The following is a 24742-nucleotide window of genomic DNA, read 5'->3' on the forward strand; positions in this document are numbered from 1 at the left end:
TTCCGAAATTCATGATTAAGAGTTTGGATGTGATTACAGACAAAAAAAAAAGGGGCCATGCTGTGGGCAACTTCGCACTACACTATCGCAGCTCTAGGATTTTTGCGCACTATTCAAACGGTGACGTCGTCCCTCCATTTTGTGAGGTTCGCAATATGATTGGCGGAGCCCCGTCGAGGTCAAAGTTTCTCTTCCGGGTCTACAAACTAACATGGCGGTGGGTTTTCAATGTTTGCGTTTTCATTCAAATTTCATACATTTTTTCATCGACATTCACACATATATCGTTGAATGACAACATGTCGCCTTTCACTATCATTTGAGATGGACAGCTAATGTTTTGTCTTGGGATTGTGAATTAATATGCCAACCACAGATGGCCCGGTGCTAAAATGCCAAGATTGTGCGGCTTGGATTTGCATGCTACTAAATAACTACAGTTCACTCTTCTTGTTAGGATAAAGAAAAGAAGAAGAAGGAAAGCATATTTGACTTGTCTAAGTACATCGACAAGCCGATTCGTGTCAAGTTTCAAGGAGGACGAGAAGGTGGGTTTAACTGCTCCATCGGTACGGTGTTACAATAATGCGGAATTACAGTCAAACCCGAAATTATTTTCACCGTGACAGATTTTTACTTAATTACTTTTATTCAACCAGCAAGTGTCTTTTCTTTACCCCATGATTGGAAATGACACAGGCTTCTCTCAGAAGATGACAATGTACTCGAGGAGTCTGGGGCGGAGAATCTCGGGTGATTTACATTTGGACAAAAGTGGCATATTCAAAATTGGTGATACATTTCTCAGTAATCAAAAGAAAAGCATTTATTGGCTATGACAGCAAGGAAATGCTTCTTTTGATTGCTGATTAGCTTTTTTCATCTCTCAGCTGAAATCTTTACCCATCCATCTTTAGCCATGCGCTCCTTCTCTTTGTGACTGGAAGATCTCCTAGCCATTACCTTGATTTTCCGCTCCCTCCAAAATCTCAATTACATTCTGACTAGTCATAGTTTCTCTTTACTGTGCCCCCAAAAAAAGAGGTTTATTTGGATTTTAATTGTATTGTATCATTTGTATTTTCAATACAAATGTCATTTATCACTGACATTTGTATTGAAAAGGTTTAAGTAAATATCTTAAATACATTTTTTGAAAATGATAACATATGTTATTGCATATTATAAAATCAGTTAAAATACATTAATTAAAATGGAAAAAAAAATAACATAACTTACTCCTTGCAAGTGATTGCGGGGATCCGTTTTAACCTATGGATAAATAGACAACTGTCAAAACTGCACCAATTCTTAGGATTATTTGAAAGGATGCTCTTACTCTATTCATTGACAAAAAGTCATTTTGGCAATTCACGCTTAAAAAGAGGATGGGCAAAAGCTATCCCTGCAAGGAGCCTGTGGCAGGGGTAGATGTCCCACCCCCACACTCATCAAACTCATCAACTGAATCATGATTTCTGCCTGTCCTTCTGAAAACGGGCTTTTTTGTCATACCAAACCTGTGTCGAATGAATCTTAATTGTAATGAAAAAGCAGTTTAATTCGCCCACCTTGAATGCTCCAACAAGGACTTCTTCTTTTCCTTTCGGCTTGTCCTGTTAGGGGTTGCTATAGCATGTCATCTTTTTCCATCTAAGCCTATCTCGTGCATCCTCCTCTCTAACACCTACTGTCCTCATGTCTTCCCTCACAACATCCATCAACCTTTTCTTTGGTCTTCCTCTCGCTCTTTTGCCTGGCAGCTCCATCCTCAGCACCCTTCTACTAAGATACTCACTCTTTCGCCTCTTAACATGTCCAAACCATCGAAATCTGCCCTCTCTAACCTTGTCTCCAAAACATCCAACTTTGTCTGTCCATCTAATGAGCTCATTTCTAATCCTATCCAAGCGACAACCTCAGCATCTTAATTTCTACTACCTCCAGCTCTGCTTCCTGTTGTTTCTTCAGTGCCATTGTCTCTAATCCCTACATTATGGTCGGGTTCACCACTGTTTTATAAACTTTAAACTTCATCCTCGCAGAGACTCTTCTGTCGCATAGAACACCAGACACCTTCCGTCAACTGTTCCATCCCACTTGGACCCGTTTCTTCACTTACTTAGCACACTCTCCATTGCTCTGTATTGTTGACCCCAAGTATTTGAAGTCGTCCACCCTCGCTGTCCCTTCTCCTTGGTCCCTGCTTTCACTGCAGATCACAATATCATTTGCGAACATCATAGTTCAAGGGGATTCCAGTCTAACCTCATCTGTCAGCCTGTCCATTACTACTGCAAACGGGAAGGGGCTCCCCGATGCAGCCCCACCTTCATCTTAAATACTTCTGACACATCAATGGCACACCTCACCTCACTTCTGCTGCCCTCATACATGTCCTGTACTATTCTAACATTTTCTCCGTCACACCAGACCTTCGCATGCAGTAACCATGCAGGCATTCCCCACTCCATAGTTATTCTGGTGTAAGTCTTTCCGACTGATCGCAGTCTTTATCAGTCATCAAAGTCCTCCGGATTTTTAAATTTTCATGAAAATTGCTCGGGAAAATTGAGGAAAAATTGCCTAAAATGAATCCGGATATCATTTGACAACATTGAACGAGCATGCGTTTGAGTTCATTGTTTTGCTTTCACGAGCGTCGCCATGTTGAGGCACTAACACTAGTAACAGTAACGCCCCTCCCCTCGCATTCTCTCAAGACGTCGCTACTTTTGTGTGGTCTTGACATTAATTTACGTGTTTATGTCATAAACGTTAACTAAACAAGTCTGCTCCAAAACAACCGCTATTCACCCGGAAACAGGAAATGCAAGTTAACCGTACTGAGCATGTAGATAAGTACAAAACCCGATGTTCAGAACTGCTTCACGAAATGCGACCGCATTTACGTCGACAGTCATCAACATCATGGGGCATGTCAAAGGAAATTCAGTTACACGTGGGGTGCTCATTGCGTCCATTGCTAGGCAGTGTGAAAAAACAAAAAATATTAGACTATCATCCACCTCGTCGCTTGATTCTGCTGTGGCCAATACATCAAGCGCATGCTAGCAAGCTGGCCTCCCCCACAATACCACACGATTGCCGACAGGAATGTTTGTTCCAATGTGTCGCTAGCTTGTTGCCACAAACCCCGATTATGTTTAACAAAACTTTCAGTTTTTCAAAACATTGCGAGTATAGACCGTTGGTGTTTATTCCTTGACAGGCCAGTGCATTTAACTTTTCTTCAGATAGTTTGTCAGATCAAGAATTGTTATTGATGAAAAATTTTAAATACAGTTTTATATCATGTTCTACTAATATCGGTTGAAATTGGAAATTATCATTTCTGAGTTTTATATTTTAGTTTTCTATTTTAGTTATGTTTTTGTTTTTAATTTACAGTTATGTTTTTAATCCAGTCAGTTATTTTAAGGCCATCCCTAATCACACCCGCAACTTTATCTGCGAGCATGACTGACCACACCCGTACATTTTTCAAGTGTGTGTGTGTGTGTGTGTGTGTGTGTGTGTGTGTGTGTGTGTATATCAAAATATTAAAGGGAGCTGATTATACTATTAATATTGCTAGATCTTTATCTGAGATAGTGAGCAATGTGGTCGAGTCTTATCAGTACAATGCGACGTCACAAGTTTGTGACTTAAACATTTATAGTAATTACTACAGATCAACTTCTTTAACATGTTTTGCTGTACAGTGTAGAAATTCTAGGATATATTTTCGTGTATATTCTATATCTATACTATAATGTGGGGTAAAAGGATAATTTTAGATGTCTTTTTACTGAATAGTTCACTTAATTCATTTGTCTTGAGATAAGATGGCATATTTTAATGACAAATGTGGTTTTGCGCTATGCCCTTGGGGAACTTTTGCTCAATTTTTTTTTGGGGTCAGGACTTAGAAACTTTACTTTCAATTTTTGTCTGAATTTTGTTCACAGATATTGCCAGAATGCACCACAGCCATCCATTTTTTTTTTAAATTCCCGAGGGGGCAGGCCCCCGGAACCCCCTAGTGCTCGCATTTGTATTTGCAGGAATTTTCACAAAACTCCACTTTCATCTCTACTTTGTGTCTGACACAATAGTGTCTGCTTTGCCATCACAAATTTCCACGAAATCCAAGAAGCTGCCCAAAAAATGTCCCTCTTTATCCAGTTATCAGAGTAAAAGATACTATACAGTATGTGATCTGTGGGCTTTGATGAAATTCTGCTTCTTATTGAACAAAAGTAGCAAAGTCAAAATTAGCCAGTGGTATGAATAGTTTTGGGCATGACTCTCTGTATGTTTTCCTTTTCAGCTAGTGGTGTTCTGAAAGGGTTCGACCCTTTATTGAACCTTGTACTGGACGGTACCATCGAGTATATGCGAGGTAAGTTCTGGTACCGTTCGGTTTCACTTCAGGGTCACTTTTTACTCACTCACTTTTTTTCCTCCCACAACCCAAAAACATGCATTAATCAGACAGTCTAAATTGGCCATAGGTGTGATTGCTAGTGGGACTATTGTCTCCATGTGCCCTGTGATTGGCTGGCAACAAGTTTAGGGTGTACTCCACCTCCTGCCGGTTGACAGTTGGGATGGGCTCAAGCACTCCCGTGACCCTTGTAAGAATAAGGGGCTCAGAGGATGGATGGATGGATTTAGTTAATTTTCCAAATGAGCCACTTGAAAATCTGGAGTGATTGTTGAGGTCTACACTGTCACCTCAGTTATGTTCAAAATGAGTGTCTTTATATAAAGCAATGTATTGTTTTGATAAGAGAAAAAAAATGTGCTTCCAATTTCTTACATTTCAGAACAATTCTTTTTTTTTTTTTTTTTTTTTTTTTTTTTTTTATAAAATATTTTTACTCAGTCTCCACATGGTGCCCCCATTTTCTCGTCAGTTCTCGTTAATTCACGCTGTCTCGTGCACAACAAGATAAAAATTCATGATGGCGTCTTGGATTGCAAAACACTGGAAAATGAGCAGAGATGATAAATAGACCTGATTTTGTCACGAACGAGGCAGAGGGTAGGAGCTAGATGCAGGAAGCAGAGAAATAAGCGTGGATTTTAGGAAGTTTTATTGCCAAGCAGCGGTCATACACGGCAAGGCAGTCCAACAGGGCAACGGTACAAAAATCACAAGGCTTGGTCTAAAAAACATGAGACAATTGTCAAAAATCAGACAACAAAATGTAACTTGACTTGATATGGCTCAGTAACATGGGACAAGGCAGTTTGCTAGCCGACGCTTGTGAACACACAAGCATATATGTACATCGATCGATCATTGATGATCTGTCAACAACTGGCACCAAAAACAAGGCTTAAATACACAACATAAAGCACACGAGGAAGTGGCACACGGTCACGGGCGGCGGCTTTCAAACCCCCGACTTAACTGTGCTTCCGCAGCAATGCCTAGGGTGCGTCTCGAATGGACGCGTGTCTGTGGAGAACCATGGCCTTGACATCGATTACATGGTGTAAAAATGTTAGGGTTGGCAGGAATTTTTAGGGTCGGTCGGGAAATCGGAACCGCAACCTTTTTTTTCTTTTTTTTTTTTTAACCGAAGTGCATGGAAAAAGCCCACGCAGACACAGGGAGAGCATGCAAACTCGACACAGGCGAGCCGGGATTTGAAGCCCGGTCTTCAGAAGTGTGAGGCTAACGCTTGACAGCTGCGCCACCATGCCGCCTTTATGAAGTCAATACAATATAAAATAGTCTGTGAGTTTTTGGACCGGTTAAGTGAAATTGGGCGTTGCATTCCTGATTCTTTCTCATGACAAAAATGTGCCACAGCAAAGCGGTTCAGAATCGCAACACTAACCCTAACGTGTCACTTTTGTCGAGACTTTGCAAGAGGCTTAACACGACATACTCTAGCTGCTTATTCACTTCATTAGTGGGAAACTACAATCATTTTTATAAGTGTATCGTTGTAATCTATGAATTAGTCATTTTTATTTCTTGCCATTTTGTTCTTGTGTGTCCAGATCCTGATGACCAGCTCAAGCTGACAGAAGACACCAGGCAATTGGGGCTGGTGGTCTGCAGGGGGACCTCGGTGGTGCTCATTTGTCCCCAGGACGGCATGGAGGCTATTCCCAATCCTTTCATACAGCAGCAGGATGGCTGACACGCCGCCCGGCATTCATTTGTACATGCACAGATGATATTTTGAAAATAGTTTTTGTTTTCCATTTTAAAATCATAGCTGTCATGTTTTGTTTTTTTTTTTTTTAATATGCAAGTTTGTCAGCTAAAAAAAAACAACAACTTGCAAGCACTTCACTTTGTGGTGTGTGAATTTTTGTTGAGCTTGGAAAAAGTCAATTTTCTTTGTTCAAAATGAGTCAACCCTCTACCATTTGTTCTTGTTTTTGATAATAAAAATAAAACTTTAGAAAAAAGAAACTTCAGTTATGTTCATTCATTCATTTTAATTAAACCAGTGCTATGACAAAGTATTGGCCCCTTGTTTTTGCATAGTTTCTGCACTAAAGATCATCAAATACAACCCAAGTGAACTCAAAATGCTGTTTTTAACTTAACCCCCCCCCAACCAAATAGCTGTTTGGGCCATCCTCAATGGCAACAACTGAAATCAATGGAGTCTCACATCTGTAGAACTAATTTGGGCCACTCTTCTTTACAGAATGGTTTGAATTCAGAAAAAAATGAGTTTTTAAAGCATGAAGAGCCCTTTTAACGCCCATCCATTTTCTACCCCATTTTGGTTATATTTGTTTAATTTATTTGATCTTGAAGAGGGTGGCATGGTGGATCAGCTGGTAAAGCGTTGGCCTCACAGTTCTGAGGTCCCAGGTTCAAACCCGGACCCGCCTGTGTGGAGTTTGCATGTTCTCCCCGCGCCTGCGCGGGTTTTCTCCAGGCACTCTGGTTTCCTCCCACATCCCAAAAACACGTAACATTAATTATCTATTCATTGTTAATCACTCTAAATTGGCCCGAGGTGTGATTGTGAGTGCGATTGTTGTCTGTCTCCATGTGCCCTGCGATTGGCTGGTAACCAGTTCAAGGTGTACCCCGTTTCCTGCCCATTGACAGCTGGGATAAGCTCCAGCACTCCCTGCGACCCTTGTGAGGATAAGCGGCTAAGAAGATGGATGGATGGATCTTAAAGAGGGGAAACTGCAATAAAATAAACACTTGAGGAGAGGGACAATACTTTTTCACAGTTTATATAAATTGTACATGTGTATCATGCGGATTAATCTTTATCAACATGTGACTGTATTGTAGAACTACACTGGAACACTGTACACTGTTAAAGCTATCAAATGTTATGGAATATCTGTATTTCATTACAGAAATCACTGAGTGTTGCCTGGTTGTGGCTGTAACATGGATTATTCCGAAAAATCCAGGCTCCAACGTTACTGGTGTGTGCACGTTGAAGAGTTGCTTGGACCAAGCAATTTTATTACGTCCAGCACTATTTGCAAAATAGAGTGCCGAGTTTGAATTTGGGTCTTTGAGAAAAGATTAATCTGCTTTCCTAGACTTGCTTCTTTTTTTATTATTATTATTTTCTTACTAGAGTTGAAAATAGAATTGTCATGATTGAAATTATTCCTATTAGACACTTTTGATGATGAAACGTCAAAATCTGATAAATTGTTACTTTGATTCAGGCTGATAGGCTGAAACCATCAATAACACAAATGTTAAGGATTCATTTCTTAACAATTATGATAATGACTGTAAGAATAATGTTGACAAAGTTTTGGAAAAATGGAAATTAAGACAAATTTGGACAAATTGTTCTGGAAGTGAATTCTTATTGGCTAGCAGCTTTGATGTCTTAGTTTTATTATCCATCCATCCATTTTCTTAGCCATTTATCCTCATTAATAAAGAAAAAATTACATTAATAAAGAAAATAGAAACGTTTAAGTTTCAGTGCATTTTTAAAACTGACTCTAACTAATATTTGTACATTCAATAAATCATCCAAATATTAAAAAAAAAATATTAAGTTCAATGTATGACTATTTGTAATGTGTTTCGTGATTGGACTCCATCTGGTTTTCCCACCCCTCCATTAAACAAATGGCAAATATATTAAAAAGGGCCAATTCCTACCTAATTTTCAGATGATGATTAATTATTTACGGTTGTGTCTTATGTAATATTTTAATTTCAATCTCTAATTAATTGTCATTTGTGAGTTTTTGTTTGCTGCAGTCTAATTCAAAAGATGGCACATTTTACTTTGTGTAGTTAATCTACTGAAATGTATTGACTTTTACATGAGAATCGTATTTTTGGAGCTTGACATCACGTAGACGACGAACCAACAAACGGATCCACCTTGTTCTGATATACAAACCCTTGTATTCCTTGCTCCACCCTCTTTTTCAAACATTGACCACTTTTTGTTTATTCGTCTGAGTGTGTTGCAAACATGAGACGATGTGAGCACATTAGCAAAGATACTTTTGGGGATTAACCGCTTCAAGCAAAGTATTGGAAGATGGCAGCAATCCTGCAAGGTTACCTGCTAACTCTTTTGTTCAGACTGTGCGTTTAAAACGAAGTGATGCGTGAACAGATTCAACAATTTGGGCTCTGTGAACTTTACCAGGGGGTGACGTGATCCTACAGGGGAACCAATTTCTCTTCGCTCCTCCTCTTTGGAGAACATAGGTGCAGGTTTGCGTGCAGGAGAACAAGGAGGCTCTTCAGACCTGCTTTATGTTAAGCCCATAGTAGTTGACACGAGGTTTTTCTGCAGATAAAGCGGGGTGTGACTTGAAACAAAACACACATTTTTGATCCCCATTGAGGGATCCTTGCCCATGGGTGGAGGCCATAAAAGAGATTTGGCACAAAGTATTGCTTTTCTAATATCAACGGAAAGGTGATTTACCTGTTGGACACGCCTCCGCTGCTCGGGTGGAACAAATAGCGGCTCTCGTGGGCTTTTCCTCATACGCTGGGATGGTGTAAAGGTCATGTGGCAATGGACTGATGGAAATAGACGGTGGGTAAGTATCTTTTTTTTTTTTTAACTTTGATAAAAGCGTACATGCCTACAGTTTCACAGAGTGGCCATTCTGGTCACGTGTCCCGACTAAAATGCAGGACAGGACATTACTGAGAGATTTATTTTCTTATTTGACCACTAATTGGTGTTTTTCAAGGGAAAAAAAATTGTAATCTTTACAAGAACAAATACTTTATTTTGTTGGGATGGAAAGTCATACTCTGACAAGAAAAAGTTATATTTTTCCAAGACAAAGTAGAACTATTATAATATTGAAGCAGAAGTTTAACAAAGGAAGAAAGTCACATTTTAACGAGGGAAATTCAACAATACAACTTCATCTATCCACCCATCTATTTCCCAAAACAGGTGAGAGGGGAGGTACACCCTCAACTGGTCGCCAGTCAATCAAAAACAACAATTCAAACTCACATTCACACCTACGGTCAATTTAGAGTCTTCAATTAACCTGCGATGCACGTTTTGGGGGGATGTGAGTGGAAACCGGAGTACGGGCGAGGCCGAATTTGAATCATTGACTGCAGAACTTTGGCCGGATGTGCTCACCAGTTGTTCACCGTGCTGCCAAAAATAGCTTTACTGTAACTCCATCCATCCATCCATCCATCCGTCCATTTTATTTGCCGTTTATCCTCACGAGGGTCACGGGGAGTGCTGGAGCCTATATCAGCTGTCAACGGGCAGGAGGCAGGCTCCACCCTGAACTGGTTGCCAGCCAGTCGCAGGGCACATAGAGACAAACAGTCGCACTCACAATCACACCTTTAGAGTGTCTAATTAATGTTGCATGTTTTTGGGATGTGGGAGGGAACCGAAGTCCCCGGAGAAAACCCACGCAGGCACGGGGAGAACATGCAAACTCCGCACAGGCGCGTCCGGGATTGAACCCGGGACCTCGGAACTGTGAGGCCAACGTTTTCCAGCTGCTCCGCCGTGCCGCCTTTATTGTAACTCTTTTTCTAAAATAATACAGCAACAAAAAAAGTACCCCTTTTGTTGTTAAAAAAAAATGTACTTTTTTCCTGTGATATTGGGCCTTGTGTAGAAAAAAATAATAATTTATTCGAGCAGCGATGTCAGATTCTCGTATTGTTGTCACAATCATATCAGAGCTTGTAATTGGGTAAAGGTAAGTTAGGGTGGGGTATCTGACTGAGGGGATGTCAACCTGGATTTGCCCCACACCAAGATGGCAGTGAATCCTCTTGCCGTGGTCCTGTAGGTCTCGTCAGTGGTTGCATATATTATTGGCACCATTCAGTGTGGATGATCATCTGTGCCTTATCCTGTCTCTATCGACTATCAATAACTAAGTACTCTGTTTGTGTGCGTGTGTGTGTGTGTGTGTGTGTGTGTGTGTGTGTTGTGTGTGTGTGTGTGTGTGTGTGTGTGTGTGTGTGTCTGTGTAGTGTTTTGCATGTTTGCATTTGTATATGGTGTTGGGAGGGATATTTTTTTATTCCATATTTCCTGCTCTTTGAATTGTCTATTTTTATCTCACTTCAGCTCGTATTATTTTATGCACGAAAAGTGCTACATGCTGTAAGTAGAATTAATTTCCCTGATTGATTGTTGATTTATAATGTTTGATTTATTGCTACTGTGTTATGCACTTTTGAAACAATATAACATCATTAACCCCTTGGAGTCAGGGACCTCTGCTTTAAAGCCACCAAAATATTACAAATTGTTATTAGTACAACGCAGTCCAATTCTACAAACTCGAATCACAATTAAAACATAGTTAAATATATAACTTACAATTGAGCATTATTGTCTTTGAAAAAATCAGAACTGCTCTGGGCCACAGGAAAAAAATGTGGGTACATTAGGAAAGCCCCTTCAGAAAAATGAGGTAGTCTACCTTTAACACGTGCTCCTTAACGTCATATGATTGTATAGATTGTATACAAACCTGAACAGGAAGTTCTTTTTTGCCCTATGCAACTGACCCCCCGCCCACACACACACACACACACTCTCCCGCCCAACAGAGACACCTCATAAAGTTATACTACATTATCTGTGAGTGAAAGAGAATAGTTGCTTTTTCAGTCCTCACACTACAGCATAATTAAAATTCATACATTTTGTGTGCAAATAAATATTATTGTAACTCATATGCATATGTATTGTATGTTGTTAGTTTGTAAATATCAAAACTGTGTTTAAGTCCTTTGAGTGCCTTGAAGGTTGAAAACTGCTGTACAAGTGAAAACATGTCATATGATGCAAGTGTACCTAATGTTGTGGCCGGTGACGGTATGGCAATTTCAGTTTTTTTGTTTTACTTTTACCAGGTTTTGGACTTGATTTAATTTGCCATGTGAATAGCTCGGTTTTGTGAAGTCAACATGGAGATGGCGAAGGATGGAGGAGCCATGTGGTCTTCTCCAGGACCCTCATCTGCTCCCTCCAGCTCCTCCTGCCACAGGAGTGTCCTCGTATTCTGCCTCCTCTTCTTCCTCATCGCCGGAGTCTTTGTGGGACTGCTTATCGGTGGGTGAAATTTCATAAATACAATTTGTTCAAGTATTAACTCGTTTGTGGTCCTCTCCGTGGGAATATGTCCATAGCGTATCTCATGGAGGAGGAGCATTACTTCATGGAGACAGTTGAGCTGAAGGGTCTCAAGCATGATCCATCGCTACAGGATCAGAACTCGGGTTTCTCCATCGTACTGACATCTGTACTAATTTCGAAGGTCGGTCAGCATACAAAAATAATACAAGTCTCATTTGACCTCCGGTGTAACGCTACGTTGTTCGTATTTCACAGATCAATCACGTTTTCGCTTCCTCATCAATATCCCGTCACTATGTTGACTGTAACGTGATTGCCTTTGGGTGAGTTGATCGTAAAAGCAAAATCGCACGCTTTTTTTTATTTTTGAGGGATAGAACGGGAGCATTTCTCCATTTTTCTCAGCGACATGAACGGTGATGTGATGGCAACATTCAGGCTGGTCTTCACGGTTTCCAAATTCCAGCAGTATTCAGAAAACTTCATCCAGGACCTGCTGAGGGCCGGGCTGACCTCAGTGATGCACGGGAATCCACTGGAAGTGCCTCAGTTCGGACACATCAACGCTATCATCTTACTGGGTCGGAAACAAGAGACATCTGTTAGCGCTCTGAAAAAGGACCGAGCTGTGCATTGTTTGGGCCTGCACACATTTTACTTGGATTTAATCCTTCTACTTTGTGTCCAGGTGCTAGTGGGAAGTCATTTTATAGTATCGGAGAGGATTTGCTGGGTGAGGGTGAGTCTGTCTTACTTGAAATACGTTTCACTCACGATATTAGTTGCTCTGTAGTGAAATACATAGCGGTACTCCTTCGTTACGTGAGGTAACGCACTAAGTCTGATACAGTGAAGAAAAAAGTATTTGAACACCCTGCTATATTGCAAGTGCTCCCACTTAGAAATCATGGAGGGGTCTGAAATTTTCATCAGAGGTGCATATCCACTGTGAGAGAGATAATCTAAAAAGAAAAATCCAGAAATCACAATGTATGATTTTTGAACGATTTATTTGTGGGATACAGCTGCAAATAAGTATTTGAACACCTGTCTATCAGCTAGAATTCGGACCCTCAAATACCTGTTAGTCCGCCTATAAAAGTCCACCTCCACTCCATGTTTTATCCTGAATCAGATGCACTTGTTTGAGGTCGTTAGCTGCATAAAGACACCTGTCCACCCCATACAATCAGTAAGACTCAAACTTGTAACATGGCCAACACCAAAGAGCTGTCTCAAGACACCAGAGACAAAATTGTTCAACTCCACACGGCTGGAAAGGGCTACGGAGAAATTGCCAACCAGCTTGGTGAAGAAAGGCCACTGTTGGAGCGATCATTAGAAAATGGAAGAAGCTAAACATGACAGTCACTCTAATTCGGAGTGGAGCCCCATGCAAGATATCACCTCGTGGGATCTCAGTGATCCTAAGAAAGGTGAGGAATCAGTCCACGACTACACGACAGGACTTGGTCAGTGACCTGAAAAGAGCTGGGACCACCGTTTCCAAGGTGACTGTTGGTAATACACTTAGACGTCATGGTTTGAAATCATGCACGGCACAGAAGGGTCCCCTGCTTAAATCAGCACATGTCAAGGCCCGTCTTAAGTTTGCCAATGACCATTTGGATGTTACAGAGGAAGGTTTTGTGGTCAGTTGAGACCAAAATGGAACTTAAAATACTTATTTGTATCACACAAATAAATCGTTAAAAAAATAATCATACATTGTGATTTCTGGATTTTTTTTTTTAGATTATCACTCTCCCAGACGACACGCACCTACGATGAAAATTTCAGACTCCTCCATGATTTCTAAGTGGGAGAACTTGCAATATAGCAGGGTGTTCAAATACTCATTTTCTTCACTGTACATATATATGTATTGACCTTAATCACAAAAGAGCCTCAAAGGCCTTCACAGTTGCCAATGATTGTCGAGATCCCTGAATTGAAACCACCTCAATTGGGCAAGGAAAAGGAAAAAGAAACCTTGGAAAGGTTGTTTTGGAGCGAACCTGATTGATCCCAACATTTTCTTAGTCCTTGTGTCCGTCAAAGGCTGCCTTCCTCTCATCTGGAGCCATCTCTTCAACTCTCTAGATAGTTGTCCTGAAAGCGCCTTCAACTGTGACAACGGAGAATGCATCACCAAGTTAAACCCGGAGTGTGACTTTGTAAAGGACTGTGCAGATGGATCTGATGAAGCTCGCTGTGGTAAATGACATTTTCTTTCACTCTTTTGTTTAGTTTTTTTTTTTTTCATGTTGACAAGCTCCTCTATCTTATTATTTTCTCACTCGCCAGGCTGTGGGATGCGTAGCGCCTCGGCGAACCGCATCGTGGGCGGCGAAGATGCCCAACAGGGAGAGCTGCCGTGGCAGGTCAGTCTCAGGCTACAGGGACAGCATACGTGTGGAGCGGCCATCATCAGTGAAAGGTGGCTCGTCAGTGCGGCACACTGCTTTGAAACGTAGGTGATTCAACATCAATAAAGCTTTTAAGTAGAAATGCAAAAACTTTTTTTTTTTTTTAAATTGTAAGGTACAGTATATAGAGTACCTGTCTTGATAACTTCACACAGTGTGTACAAATCCCTGCGCACAAAATAGTTTTCTTTTTTGATCAACTTTCTCTTACTGAGAAGAATAAAAGGCCGGCACATACAAGGCCTTAACATTAGCTCAGGATAAAACTGTCTCATTTGGAAAAAGCAATCAGTGCAGCCACCATTCATATTTGTATCGCAACTGCATGAGTGCGCACTGTGTAAATGGGAGCGAATTTGTTCTCCGGTAGATAATTGGATTACTAGGGAAATTATTATTTGTATTAAAATGTCTTAGTTAAAAAAAAAAAAACACCTGTCACACTATGGAACTGATGTTGTTTTTTTATTATAAGATTACAAAAAATTGAATATTTTGTTAATATACATAGTCACCCAGACCAGTGAGAAATCTAGTTTTTATTATTACACAGTGTGTGTATTTCTTTGCACATTAAGGACAAAAGTGTTGGTTTTGTTTTTATTTCCTAATTAAAAAAAAAAAGACTACTCAAGCATCAGGTTTTTCCTCAGATATTTTGGGATTATAGGGTGAAAGCTGCAGCTGGGAACTAGTGTGGACTGAATGGGTGGGAACACCAGTATTTTGAGGCAATGTGGAACATAACCAGTGTACTTGTAACTACAGTAGACTGTTACACATTCTGATTTCTCTGCCATTTATAGGGCCAACAACCCCAAAGAGTGGACAGCCCTGGTGGGGGCCAGTCTGGTGAGTGGGGAGGAGTCCGAGTCCAAAACAATAAACATCAAAACCCTGACAGTTTCTCCAGACTACGACCCCACGACCAGTGACACTGATGTGGCCGTGCTGGAGCTGGAAAGCCCTCTCACCTTCAACCCCTACATCCAGCCTGCCTGTCTACCAGCCCTGTCTCACGTCTTCACACCCGGCCAGAGATGCGTGGTGTCACGGTGGGGATCCCTGCACCAGTTTAGTGGTGAGTCACACAGGCAGGGGGGCAGCCACTGCGACACAGAAAAACACAGCAAAGGCTAACCTGAAGTCCGTCTTGACCCGTTGTTACGTTAACCTGCATATTTAGGCCTAAGGTTGCAAACCTTTTCAAAATGCTCGACCATTTCCTTGGGAATTAACAGAAAGTCATGGGAATAAAGAAATCACATTTCATTTAGAAAATTGAATCGGGGACCTCAGAACTGTGAGGCCAACAGTTTCCAGCTGCTCCACCGTGCTGCCAACATTTAATTAAAAAACATTTTTCTGTTGTGTACTATGTGTCTCATTTGCTCATTAATAAAAATAATTCAATAAGTAAAAATCAACAATGTCGGTTCATGAAAGAAATTCCATGGAAATTCAATGTAACTTTTTCAGACCCGTTTTTCACATTTATGGTAGGAAGGCATATAGATGTACATTCTAACTGCACTTCATACTGTATATTCTGGGGTGTTTATTGTGTTAGCATTCACAGATGTAGCTCTGCTTCAGATCTGTTGTTTTTAATATTGTGACTCTAGTGTTGCTAAATGAGTCAACCAAAATATTAGAAACATCTCCTAGTAGGATGCAGTGTATTTTGCATTGTTTGCGAACTACAACTGCAGTTATATGCATCTTGTAAAAATACAGCTTTATTAGACGCTAAAATTAGAAGCTAATTTTTGTGTCAAATAGATGAATTTGAGGTACTAATGAATGCACTCACCTGCGTTTCAGCTAAGATGCCTTCCACGCTCCAGAAGGCCGTGGTGAAAATCATCGACTCCAAGGTGTGCAGTAAACTGCCCGTGTACAGAGGAGCAATCACATCCAACATGATGTGTGCTGGATTCCTGCAGGGCAAGGTGGACTCTTGCCAGGTCAGTCCTCCTGATTGTAGTAGCAATAGCGTGAGATACAAGTGTCTACTTACCTCATCTTACAATTGATTTTTATCTCCAGGTACAATCTGCGTCATGCACAATGACGAGCTTGTCATCGGTTATATAGAAGCTCGAAACAATGATGTATCCCACTCTAAAATTAAAAAATAGGTGTTTTTATGTTAATATTGGACAATGATGCATTCTGTGTACCGCAGTCATGAGAAAAATAGGATAAACATGATGTTCCTGTGACATTTAAAGCCAATATAGGAATGTATTCATCGATTTTCTACCCCGCTTCTTCTAATTAGTGTGACCGGTAAGCTATATTGACATTGATTTCAATGTAGATTTTTGCTGGACAGCTGGGTTCAGGTCCTTCAGTGTGGTTAGTGTCCCATCCACTGGGGCGCTCTTGGGGAGGGCCCTGGGCTTGACACCGCCTCTCGACTGACTGCGGTGAGGTCCTCGACCCGGTGTCAATTCACTTGCACATGTCCGCAGATACTCACCTGAGGGACTTATTCACTTGGTGTGGGGCCAGTCCCTCATCGTGACAGATAACTCATAACTATGAAAACTTTCTAGGCATCCCCTCACTGGTGCTCCTTTTCTATAGATGTTTAAAATGTACTAAGCTAATCCCACTGCAGTTCAGTTTTACAGCCCGCTCCACTGCATCACTCCTATATGCTTCCTCTCCTGTTCCTGTCCTGTCCATTCCTGTCATATGTTGTCCTGTCCTTACTTCACATGATGTAGCATTACTGCCCCATCCAACACTCATATCTAATGCGTCATTGTACTAGGCAGATAATGGTTTATTTTCCTTATCTTTCTTACAGCAAGAGTCCTGTCTTTTGTTTTCCTCTTTTCCCATTTAATTAGTTAACATTTGACTGTCTTTCCTTTTTTTCCACCATTTCGGGCAACTGAACTTTTCAATACAAATCCATCATAATACAAAGAACCCGAATGGCAGCGCAAAAACTCCACTGTGGCACAGGAACCTACTCCAGCATAAAACGGATAGAGATTCTCCATTCTACTTGACCTAAAACAGGGGGGGAAGAATGGTCAGATCCGTGGATTTAGCACATGCAGCAGACACATAGCAAACAAAAATGTATCCCTCCCCATGTGAAAAACTTTACCAAAGGTGCTGCTTGTCAGAAACAAATGCTGTTAGCCAGTTTTAATCGGTGCAGCTCTCCTTACCTTTTGACTTTGGCGTGATAGCAGGGGTGCTGCGGTGGCCTCTGCATAAGAGCTTTTCAGTTAGTGCAGTCCAATGGCCAAACTCTGGCTTGAAAGTGACACTTTATCTTCATCCTGCATGGCTGTAGAAACTCAGCAGTTGCTATATAAATAACTGCAGTATAGCTTGCTCACAGATCTTTGCTTAAAAGTGACGAATATTTGCCCAGCCTTGCCAAGTCATGAGTCAACAAACCCAGTGTGGAAGCTGTAGTACGTAAATTAATTAATATGGTCACAAATGATGGATAGGCAGCCACATCGTTTGGTCAATTGTTTTCTTTTTAGTGCGAGCTAAATTTTAAGTTGCAATCAGGTTTCAAATGAGGCAACAATTGACGGAATGGGGTAAAAAAAAAAAAAAAAAAAAAAGATCAATTTAGTACAATTTGCTAAATTTGGATTAAGACTTTGTGTTTCATTTCCAGGGTGATTCTGGGGGGCCTTTGGTGTGCGAGGGTGCCCCAGGGAGGTTTTTCCTGGCTGGGGTGGTGAGTTGGGGTATAGGCTGCGCCCAGATTTACAGGCCTGGGGTTTACTCGCGGGTCACCAAGCTCCGCGGCTGGATTCTTAGTCATGTGGACCCCAGCTTGGCTCATTACTCTGCCAAGCATGAGCTCACCGTGCCAGTCACTGCTCCAGCTGTGAGTGCTCATAATCTTCCATTTCCCAGGACAGTCGGCATGGATGTTGAATCTGCCCCAACAGACCTTCATGGTACTGTTGAAATAATCAGTAGGACATTTGTTTGTTTTTGTTGCTTTGTCAAACATGCTCCCATCTTGTCTTCTAGCCTCTAACTGCAGTGGCAACTTCCAGTGCAGTGCCACTTCTTGCATCGACAAGTTAAATCCAGAATGTGACAAAGTCCCTGACTGCCCCAACCAAGCTGATGAGAGAAACTGCGGTCTGCGTCGATATTTCAAGCAGTCTGAAAGTCAATTGTGAGGAAGCACCTAAGATGATTAACTTTTTCTTTTAAGACTGCGGTGAGCGTCCGGCGTGGGGCTCCAACAGGATTGTGGGGGGCATCGCGGCTCGCAGGGGGGAGTGGCCTTGGATCGGCAGCCTTCAGTACCAGAGACTCCATCATTGTGGCGCCACGTTGGTTCACAGAAAATGGTTACTGACTGCCGCACACTGCTTCAAAAGGTGAGAAATACACTTACTACACTGCTCCAATAAATTCATAAATGAAGGAGCAAACATTGCAGACCTCCATTCATAGGATAGTCAACTGAAAATCTATTGATTTTAGAGCAATGGACGAATGCCCAAATCTATTTATGTTATACAAGTCCAAACATGGCTCAGTAGTATTGTGTGGACAGCCTCCATCTGCTTCTTCGCAGGGTTATCCAAATGAGATGATATTGATTATTTTTGTCACCCACTGAGCTTTGTGGGAGGGACAAATGGTTATGCGCAGTCCACTCCAAACTCCAAAAACAACAATAAACATACGGTGGTGCTTTGAGATGATACGACTAATTCGTTCTCTGAGCGCACTTACACCTTAAATGACTCATATCTCAAATCATCTTTCTCCATCTAAATGAATGAAAATGCCATTAATCTGTTCCAACCTCCCAAAACAAACAACTACGAAATTTGTTGTGTGTATTTTTTAATGAGAACAACACAACCTATAGCACTGTATTTTCAAAAAATATGATCATTGGGGTGGCAGGGGTGCTAGAGCCATCCCAGCTCACTTTGGGTGATAGATTTCTGAACTGGTCGCCAGCCAAGTGCAGAAATGTCATTTTTAAATAGAATAAAATTATTTATTTTTTGTTATACTTTAAATCAATTGAATGCCATTTTGCGCATTCACGTTTTAGCCACCTGGGGGCAGTATAAGACAGACATACTCAAGATGTTTGTATGTTGTAGCGTGCCTTATTAGTATTTCCACAAGGTGTAATTTTTCTAGTTTGATGTTAGCTTTGACAATAACCTTCAACTGGGAGGGGCAAACAACTCAAAGCACCTTCTATGAATAATTGTTCACTGTTTGCCAAAGGGCTGCTGCACAATGAGCAGTGAATTAAAGTGTATGGAGGCTCCTCAATGCACCTTTTTGCTAATATTACACACTTTTTTTATGCAGAATTCGAATCTGAAATCAGTTATGAATGAAACATTTTTATTTTTCGATTATCGGCAAAAAAAATGATTGCACATTGCTGGATTTGCCGGAAAAAGATGGAAACGAAACATGACGTCAGAACCGGTGACAACAATGGCGAGCATTGGAATGCATTGTAAGAATAACAATGAATTTTCCGATATTTCGAGTGATGAACACTATTCTGAAGGGTCCCACGAAGAGAGTTAAAAAGCTCGTATTCTTCAAGGCGTTAAAGGTTATCAGTTTGAGCCAGTTAGACAGCATACACATTCGAATGTAGACGAAATAGCTGGTCATGAAGAAAGTGCCAGACACGCAGGGAGCAGAATATGTCTCATGTTGGAAACAAAGACTGGTAAGCATTTGTGAAGTTCTTGTTTGGTTTAGTTCGTCATAAACTGATGAATAGTAAAGGCTTTGATATCCTGAATGTATATACGAAGTTTTTGGACTTGTTTTAAAAATATGCAAACGCCATGTATTTAGTAAATAGGTACGCGACCATCCGGCCGTTCATTGCACAGCGTGATGGATCTGCCCGTAATTGTATGAGAAACTATCTGTAGTACGATGTGTTTACCTGGCATGACGTTTGAGGTCAGCCACCAGCGTTTTTCAGCCACGGGAAACTAGGTCAAGGTTCGCGGACTTTAATTCATAAACCCTTATATTTTTTGGTAAAAAAAAAAAAACATCACAAAGGTGATGTATTTTATGGTACAGTTGAACATATATTTTCATCCAGATAAGATAATTTGCATTAGAAATTAGACATTCCATACACTTTAAATTCTCTCTTCACTTTGGCCAATCTGCACTCGTATGTCAAGTTTGCCATCAGAAGTTAAAGCACAAAATGATCCAAATGTATCTTGAAAAGTTGTCAGTTCTTCTCAAGATGCCTTTGTGCATTTAAATGACATTATTATCTTCATAAAAGCAGAGTTTTTGAGACAGCTGTTGTATTGGATCTTACGAGAATGCTGTGCAAGTGTAAAAATGAAAAACAATAATCTGACTTTATACTCCTAATATAACGCATAGTGGGAGACCAAAACAGAACCTTATTATTTTTGTTGAGGCGAGATGTTTTATTTTTATTTGGTTCGATTATTGAGGTGTAGCTACAATCTCACTCCCACCCACAGTGACCCCAGCCCCACCCATTGGGCAGTGAGCCTGGGATCCGTGCTGCGCTCCGGTGGGGGCACCGTGGTCATTCCCATCCAGCGGGTCATCATTCACCCAGCTTTCAACGGCACCAGCATGGACCACGATGTGGCCCTGCTGGAGCTGTTCATCCCAGCCCCCATGTCACACACCATCCAGTCCATCTGTTTACCATCACCAGTCCACCACTTCTTGAAGGATGCAGAGTGCTACATCTCAGGATGGGGATCCATGAGGGAAGGAGGTATGTGCTACCCAATCAGCTTAAAAAAAAAAAAAAAAAAAGGGTTTTAACCAGCAAACTGAGTAAGTCAGAGAGGTCTCAGTGCAAAAAGAGGTCATTTTCTATCCTTTGCGAAATTATTCAATTTCCTGTACTTGAAAATCTGTGATTGGGTAAAAGTAAGTTTCTTTCGGCTTGTCCCTTTCGGGGTCGCCACAGCGTGTCATCTCAGACAACGCACATATTAAGAAAAAAAAAAAATCAAAACAGGGAATTGATCCATGAAACAAGTCTTTAAATTTTTGCCCTCATTTCTTATTCTGAAGGTTCACTGAGCAATCTGCTGCAAAAATCACCGGTGAGCACCATCGAGCAGGCGTACTGCCAGGAGTCGTACGGCGACAACCTGACGCCTCGCATGATGTGTGCTGGTTACATGGAAGGTGGCCGGGACACTTGTTTGGTAAGATGTACAGTTAGACGATATTTGATTCAAACTGCCTCCTATAATAATTGCCAAACAACTACATGGTATACAGCATACAATGCCTGTAACATTACCCCCCCCCCCAAAAAAAAAAAAAAAAAGTGGTGGTGTGGGGTGCAGAGGTTAGCAATAAGGCCAGTGGTTTAACTATAATGTTACATTAGCCCATAAACCATGATGGATCAAAGACACATTTTACTTTCAGTATAAAAGTAGAAAAACATGCAGTCTTCATTTGAACGACAAAGGCGTAATGTAAGTGATTTGATGCTGCTGATGCACTTTACACATTTTTTTGAAAATATGCTTTCAGCAGGTTATAGAGGTGTATATAAATTTCTATTTAAAATTACTCTTCTCCTTCATCCAGGGAGACTCTGGGGGTCCATTGACCTGTCGTGAAGGCACTGGGCGGTGGTTCGTCGCCGGGGTTACCAGCTGGGGACACGGATGCGGTCGAGCGGGTTTCCCGGGGATTTACACTCGAGTGACTTCTGTACAGAATTGGATATCCTCGTACCTGCCTTTCTGAAGTTAGTAAGGCTAAAGCACAGCAGGCTCAAGCGACAACAAGCCAAGAGGACAGTGGAATTTTTTATTTGGTCACCTGACCTGCCATTACACTCGTGCTCATTCACTGCAGTATTGACTTGTGTGGCCTTGTAGGGTCATGGGTGCTGTTTGTAACCCTGTGCAATCATCTCAACTTCACTGGACCATCCTCTCTCTCAACATGTACTGAACATACAAGGGCAATCTTCAAGTATTGATTGGAGACAATGGGAAAGCAAACTATTGTGTATTTATTCCCGCTTAATACACTCACTGGACACGACAATAGATGCACCCATCTGCAGGGTAGTTTACACCACTGCAGACATTTGTTTTAATTAATACCCGTCTGATAGCACCCACCAAAACGGAACATTTGTTTTTGGTAAATTAAGCTGCAAATGCACATGATGTTGAGAGCAGTGAGTTACCCATTAAATATGCAATACTGGAGTTTTAAAAGATGACACCAGCACCACTCGTACAAGGAAAGGTTGGATTTTATAAGACTGGATCAAATATGACCAAATAAGGCATTATACATTTCATGAATTTAGAATGGCCCAGCAATAACTGCAATCATTTTTTTCCTTCGCTCATCTTAAGTTATCCCAACTTTATCCAACACACAAAATACGAACTCTGCTCCACTGTCATTATACAAAATGTCTTTCAAACTTTTAGTGATGGTGCAATACATTTTTAAATTGCTTTTCTTTCAATTCATTTAATCTATAGCTGTGCTCTTTGACTTGGTGTGATTCAAGGATATTATGGGATATCGAATACGGTTTATCTGTGGGTGACTTGTCCCTAGCAGTTAAGTAGCAAAAATTGAATTGCCATTTAATTGCCTGGAATGTATAGTTGTGGGGAAAATCAGTTTACCCCAGCCTCCTTAAGTAAGTAAATGTTACTCTTTGACATGGATGTTATGACTTATTGACTGTTGTGAGGAAAAAAAATGGGATATAAAGTATTTCACAAGTTTGCCTCAAAGCACACTATTATGGTGTGACGGAACCTCTGGTAGAAAAAGACTGACTACCGTGCTCACCGTGTAGGTTTTGTGTGGCTGTTCCCATTGCAAATAGCAAAGCTCACACCGGAACAAGCCGACTACTGTGGGCAGGGTGGAGATAGTGTGACAGCTGCAAAGCCGGTCAAACAAAACTGGGTTTTGTTCTCAGAGTTTGGACCTCCATGAATATCAATACTTCTTGATGGACGGACACCCCATGGTGACCCACAGTAACAGAATTGGCATTTGTATTCAGATATGATTCCTATTTCTTTTATGAAAACAAAGTGTTTTATACTCATGACTGTGGACTACTATGGATATTTGACAGACGTTGTATGTCAACGTGGCACAAATGGTGCCAAACACATATTTCAAGTCAATCGTAGCTTATTATCATTCACATGCTCATTCGCTCGCACACTTTTTTCAAAATATTGACATACAAGGGCCCAGGCAACACTTCTTTTCACCCACAATATCAGTTTATCGCATTAAAACAAATGTTGTGGCCATGAGAAACCCGAGCACATCACGTGACCTCAGACTTCGGCAGGTGAGCAGTGGTGAAAGAAGGGGAAAAAAGGCCAAAAGGGAAGTGATGGACGTTTAAATCCGAGCTCTTTCCTTCTGTAATCTGGAGTTATACGTTCGGGAAACGGTATTCCAAGCATCCATATACCGGTCCATGCACATGGCAATGCATTTCTGTGAGGTCCAAAGAGGAAGAAAGAGATTAATAGAGGTATTTATTTAGGTAAGTGTATTTAGAGCAACAAGATGAAGTGGAATACTTTTGAATAAAAGAGTTATAGAACTAAATTGTCAAATTGCTAGCCAAAATAAACATGCAGGGGCGGAGATACCTGCTCCGAGTTGTCCAGTGTACTTCCAGGTTTTCCTATACACTTCTTGAAGCATTTGTCTGTCATTCTCTGAAACACCACAGACAAAAACTTAATTCATCATTAGGCTGCACATGCTCACTTAATATTAAGAGTAGTGAACACATTTCATCAAGTTGTGGCGGGGTAAATTAGCTCAAAGAGATGTTTGTCTTACAACAGCAGCAATAAGTGTTGGTTATTGCACGTTTTTCACATCTTAATATGTGTTAGTTTAGCATTGCTAGCTGAAACCGCAGCTTCCATTGCTTTTCACCTGCAGCAGCTCCTGTGCGTTTGCCACCGCGATTTGGACTTTAACCTGCTCCATGATCGTGCCGGTGTCCATTTTACCGCCCGTACCGCCAGCTGAGAAGTCCGAACCGAAGCTGTCCATCACGTCGTTTAATATTATGGGGTCGTTGAAAGGCAGCCCGTAAATACACGTGAGGGTAAACCAGAGTTAAGCCGAGAAGTCGGTGCCCTTGACAGAAACGGAAGCACCAACATCACTTCCGGTGAAACTTCACATAATGGGAAGTGTAGTTTTTGGAATCTGTCGTCAGTGAGGGTTCTTCAACTGCCCACAAGATGGCAACGTAGTCCCACCCGAAAAATAAAATGTAATTCTTGGGACTTCAAGCGTCATTTTATTTGTCCATCCATCCATCCATCCATCCATCCATTTTCCAAGCAGCTTATCCTCACAAGGTTCGCGGGAGTGCTGCAGCCTAATCCAGCTCACTTCGGGTGAAAGGCAGACAAGATGCTGAACTGGTCGCCAGTCAGTCGCAGAGCACATGTCCAATTAGTAAATTTGACAAAATTATCATGTTGAACTTTTCTTTAATTATGAAATTTCATAAAATATGTACGCTGAATAGCCATGACACTTTGTTATTTTATCTTATCATATCAAGAGGTAATGGCGGCACGGTGGATCAGATGGAAAGTGTTGGCCTAACAGTTCTGAGGTCCCGGGTTCAATCCCGGCCCCGCCTGTGTGAAGTTTGCACTCTGGTTTCCTCCC

The 24742-nt window shown here is 41.2% G+C and overlaps 3 protein-coding genes across 5 annotated transcripts; 2 read left to right on the plus strand and 1 right to left on the minus strand.

The window, feature by feature from the left end:
- The first annotated feature begins 86 nt into the window (after nucleotides 1–86).
- Nucleotides 87–6447, plus strand: lsm7 (LSM7 homolog, U6 small nuclear RNA and mRNA degradation associated). The gene is made up of 4 exons (XM_061825477.1): nucleotides 87–217; nucleotides 458–548; nucleotides 4334–4405; nucleotides 6022–6447. Exons 1-4 carry the CDS (start codon nucleotides 212–214, stop codon nucleotides 6162–6164), a joined length of 312 nt encoding a protein of 103 aa, XP_061681461.1. The 5' UTR covers nucleotides 87–211; the 3' UTR covers nucleotides 6165–6447.
- A 1831-nt stretch (nucleotides 6448–8278) lies between these two features.
- On the plus strand, nucleotides 8279–23088 carry tmprss9 (transmembrane serine protease 9). Of its 3 annotated transcripts, none has more exons than XM_061825801.1 (16): nucleotides 8279–9039; nucleotides 11394–11558; nucleotides 11636–11763; nucleotides 11838–11905; nucleotides 11988–12163; nucleotides 12271–12321; nucleotides 13686–13799; nucleotides 13890–14055; nucleotides 14818–15092; nucleotides 15836–15978; nucleotides 17670–17958; nucleotides 18035–18148; nucleotides 18225–18393; nucleotides 20524–20789; nucleotides 21095–21231; nucleotides 21626–23088. In XM_061825801.1, the coding sequence occupies exons 2-16, from the start codon at nucleotides 11414–11416 to the stop codon at nucleotides 21785–21787; spliced, it is 2403 nt and encodes an 800-aa protein (XP_061681785.1). In that variant the 5' UTR covers nucleotides 8279–9039; nucleotides 11394–11413; the 3' UTR covers nucleotides 21788–23088. The 3 variants fall into 3 exon arrangements, with proteins under 3 accessions (XP_061681785.1, XP_061681784.1, XP_061681783.1); XM_061825800.1 differs by having other exon boundaries at nucleotides 8280–9035; nucleotides 11360–11558; XM_061825799.1 differs by having other exon boundaries at nucleotides 8281–9039; nucleotides 11360–11558.
- Nucleotides 23089–23291: 203 nt separating this feature from the next.
- Nucleotides 23292–24231, minus strand: timm13 (translocase of inner mitochondrial membrane 13 homolog (yeast)). The gene is made up of 3 exons (XM_061825802.1): nucleotides 23990–24231; nucleotides 23695–23763; nucleotides 23292–23536 (listed from the first exon to the last, which is right to left on the minus strand). The coding sequence occupies exons 1-3, from the start codon at nucleotides 24107–24109 to the stop codon at nucleotides 23438–23440; spliced, it is 288 nt and encodes a 95-aa protein (XP_061681786.1). The 5' UTR covers nucleotides 24110–24231; the 3' UTR covers nucleotides 23292–23437.
- Nucleotides 24232–24742: the final 511 nt, after the last annotated feature.

The sequence above is a fragment of the Syngnathoides biaculeatus genome, chromosome 7, assembly GCF_019802595.1.
Source record: "Syngnathoides biaculeatus isolate LvHL_M chromosome 7, ASM1980259v1, whole genome shotgun sequence".
Lineage (NCBI taxonomy): Eukaryota > Metazoa > Chordata > Actinopteri > Syngnathiformes > Syngnathidae > Syngnathoides > Syngnathoides biaculeatus.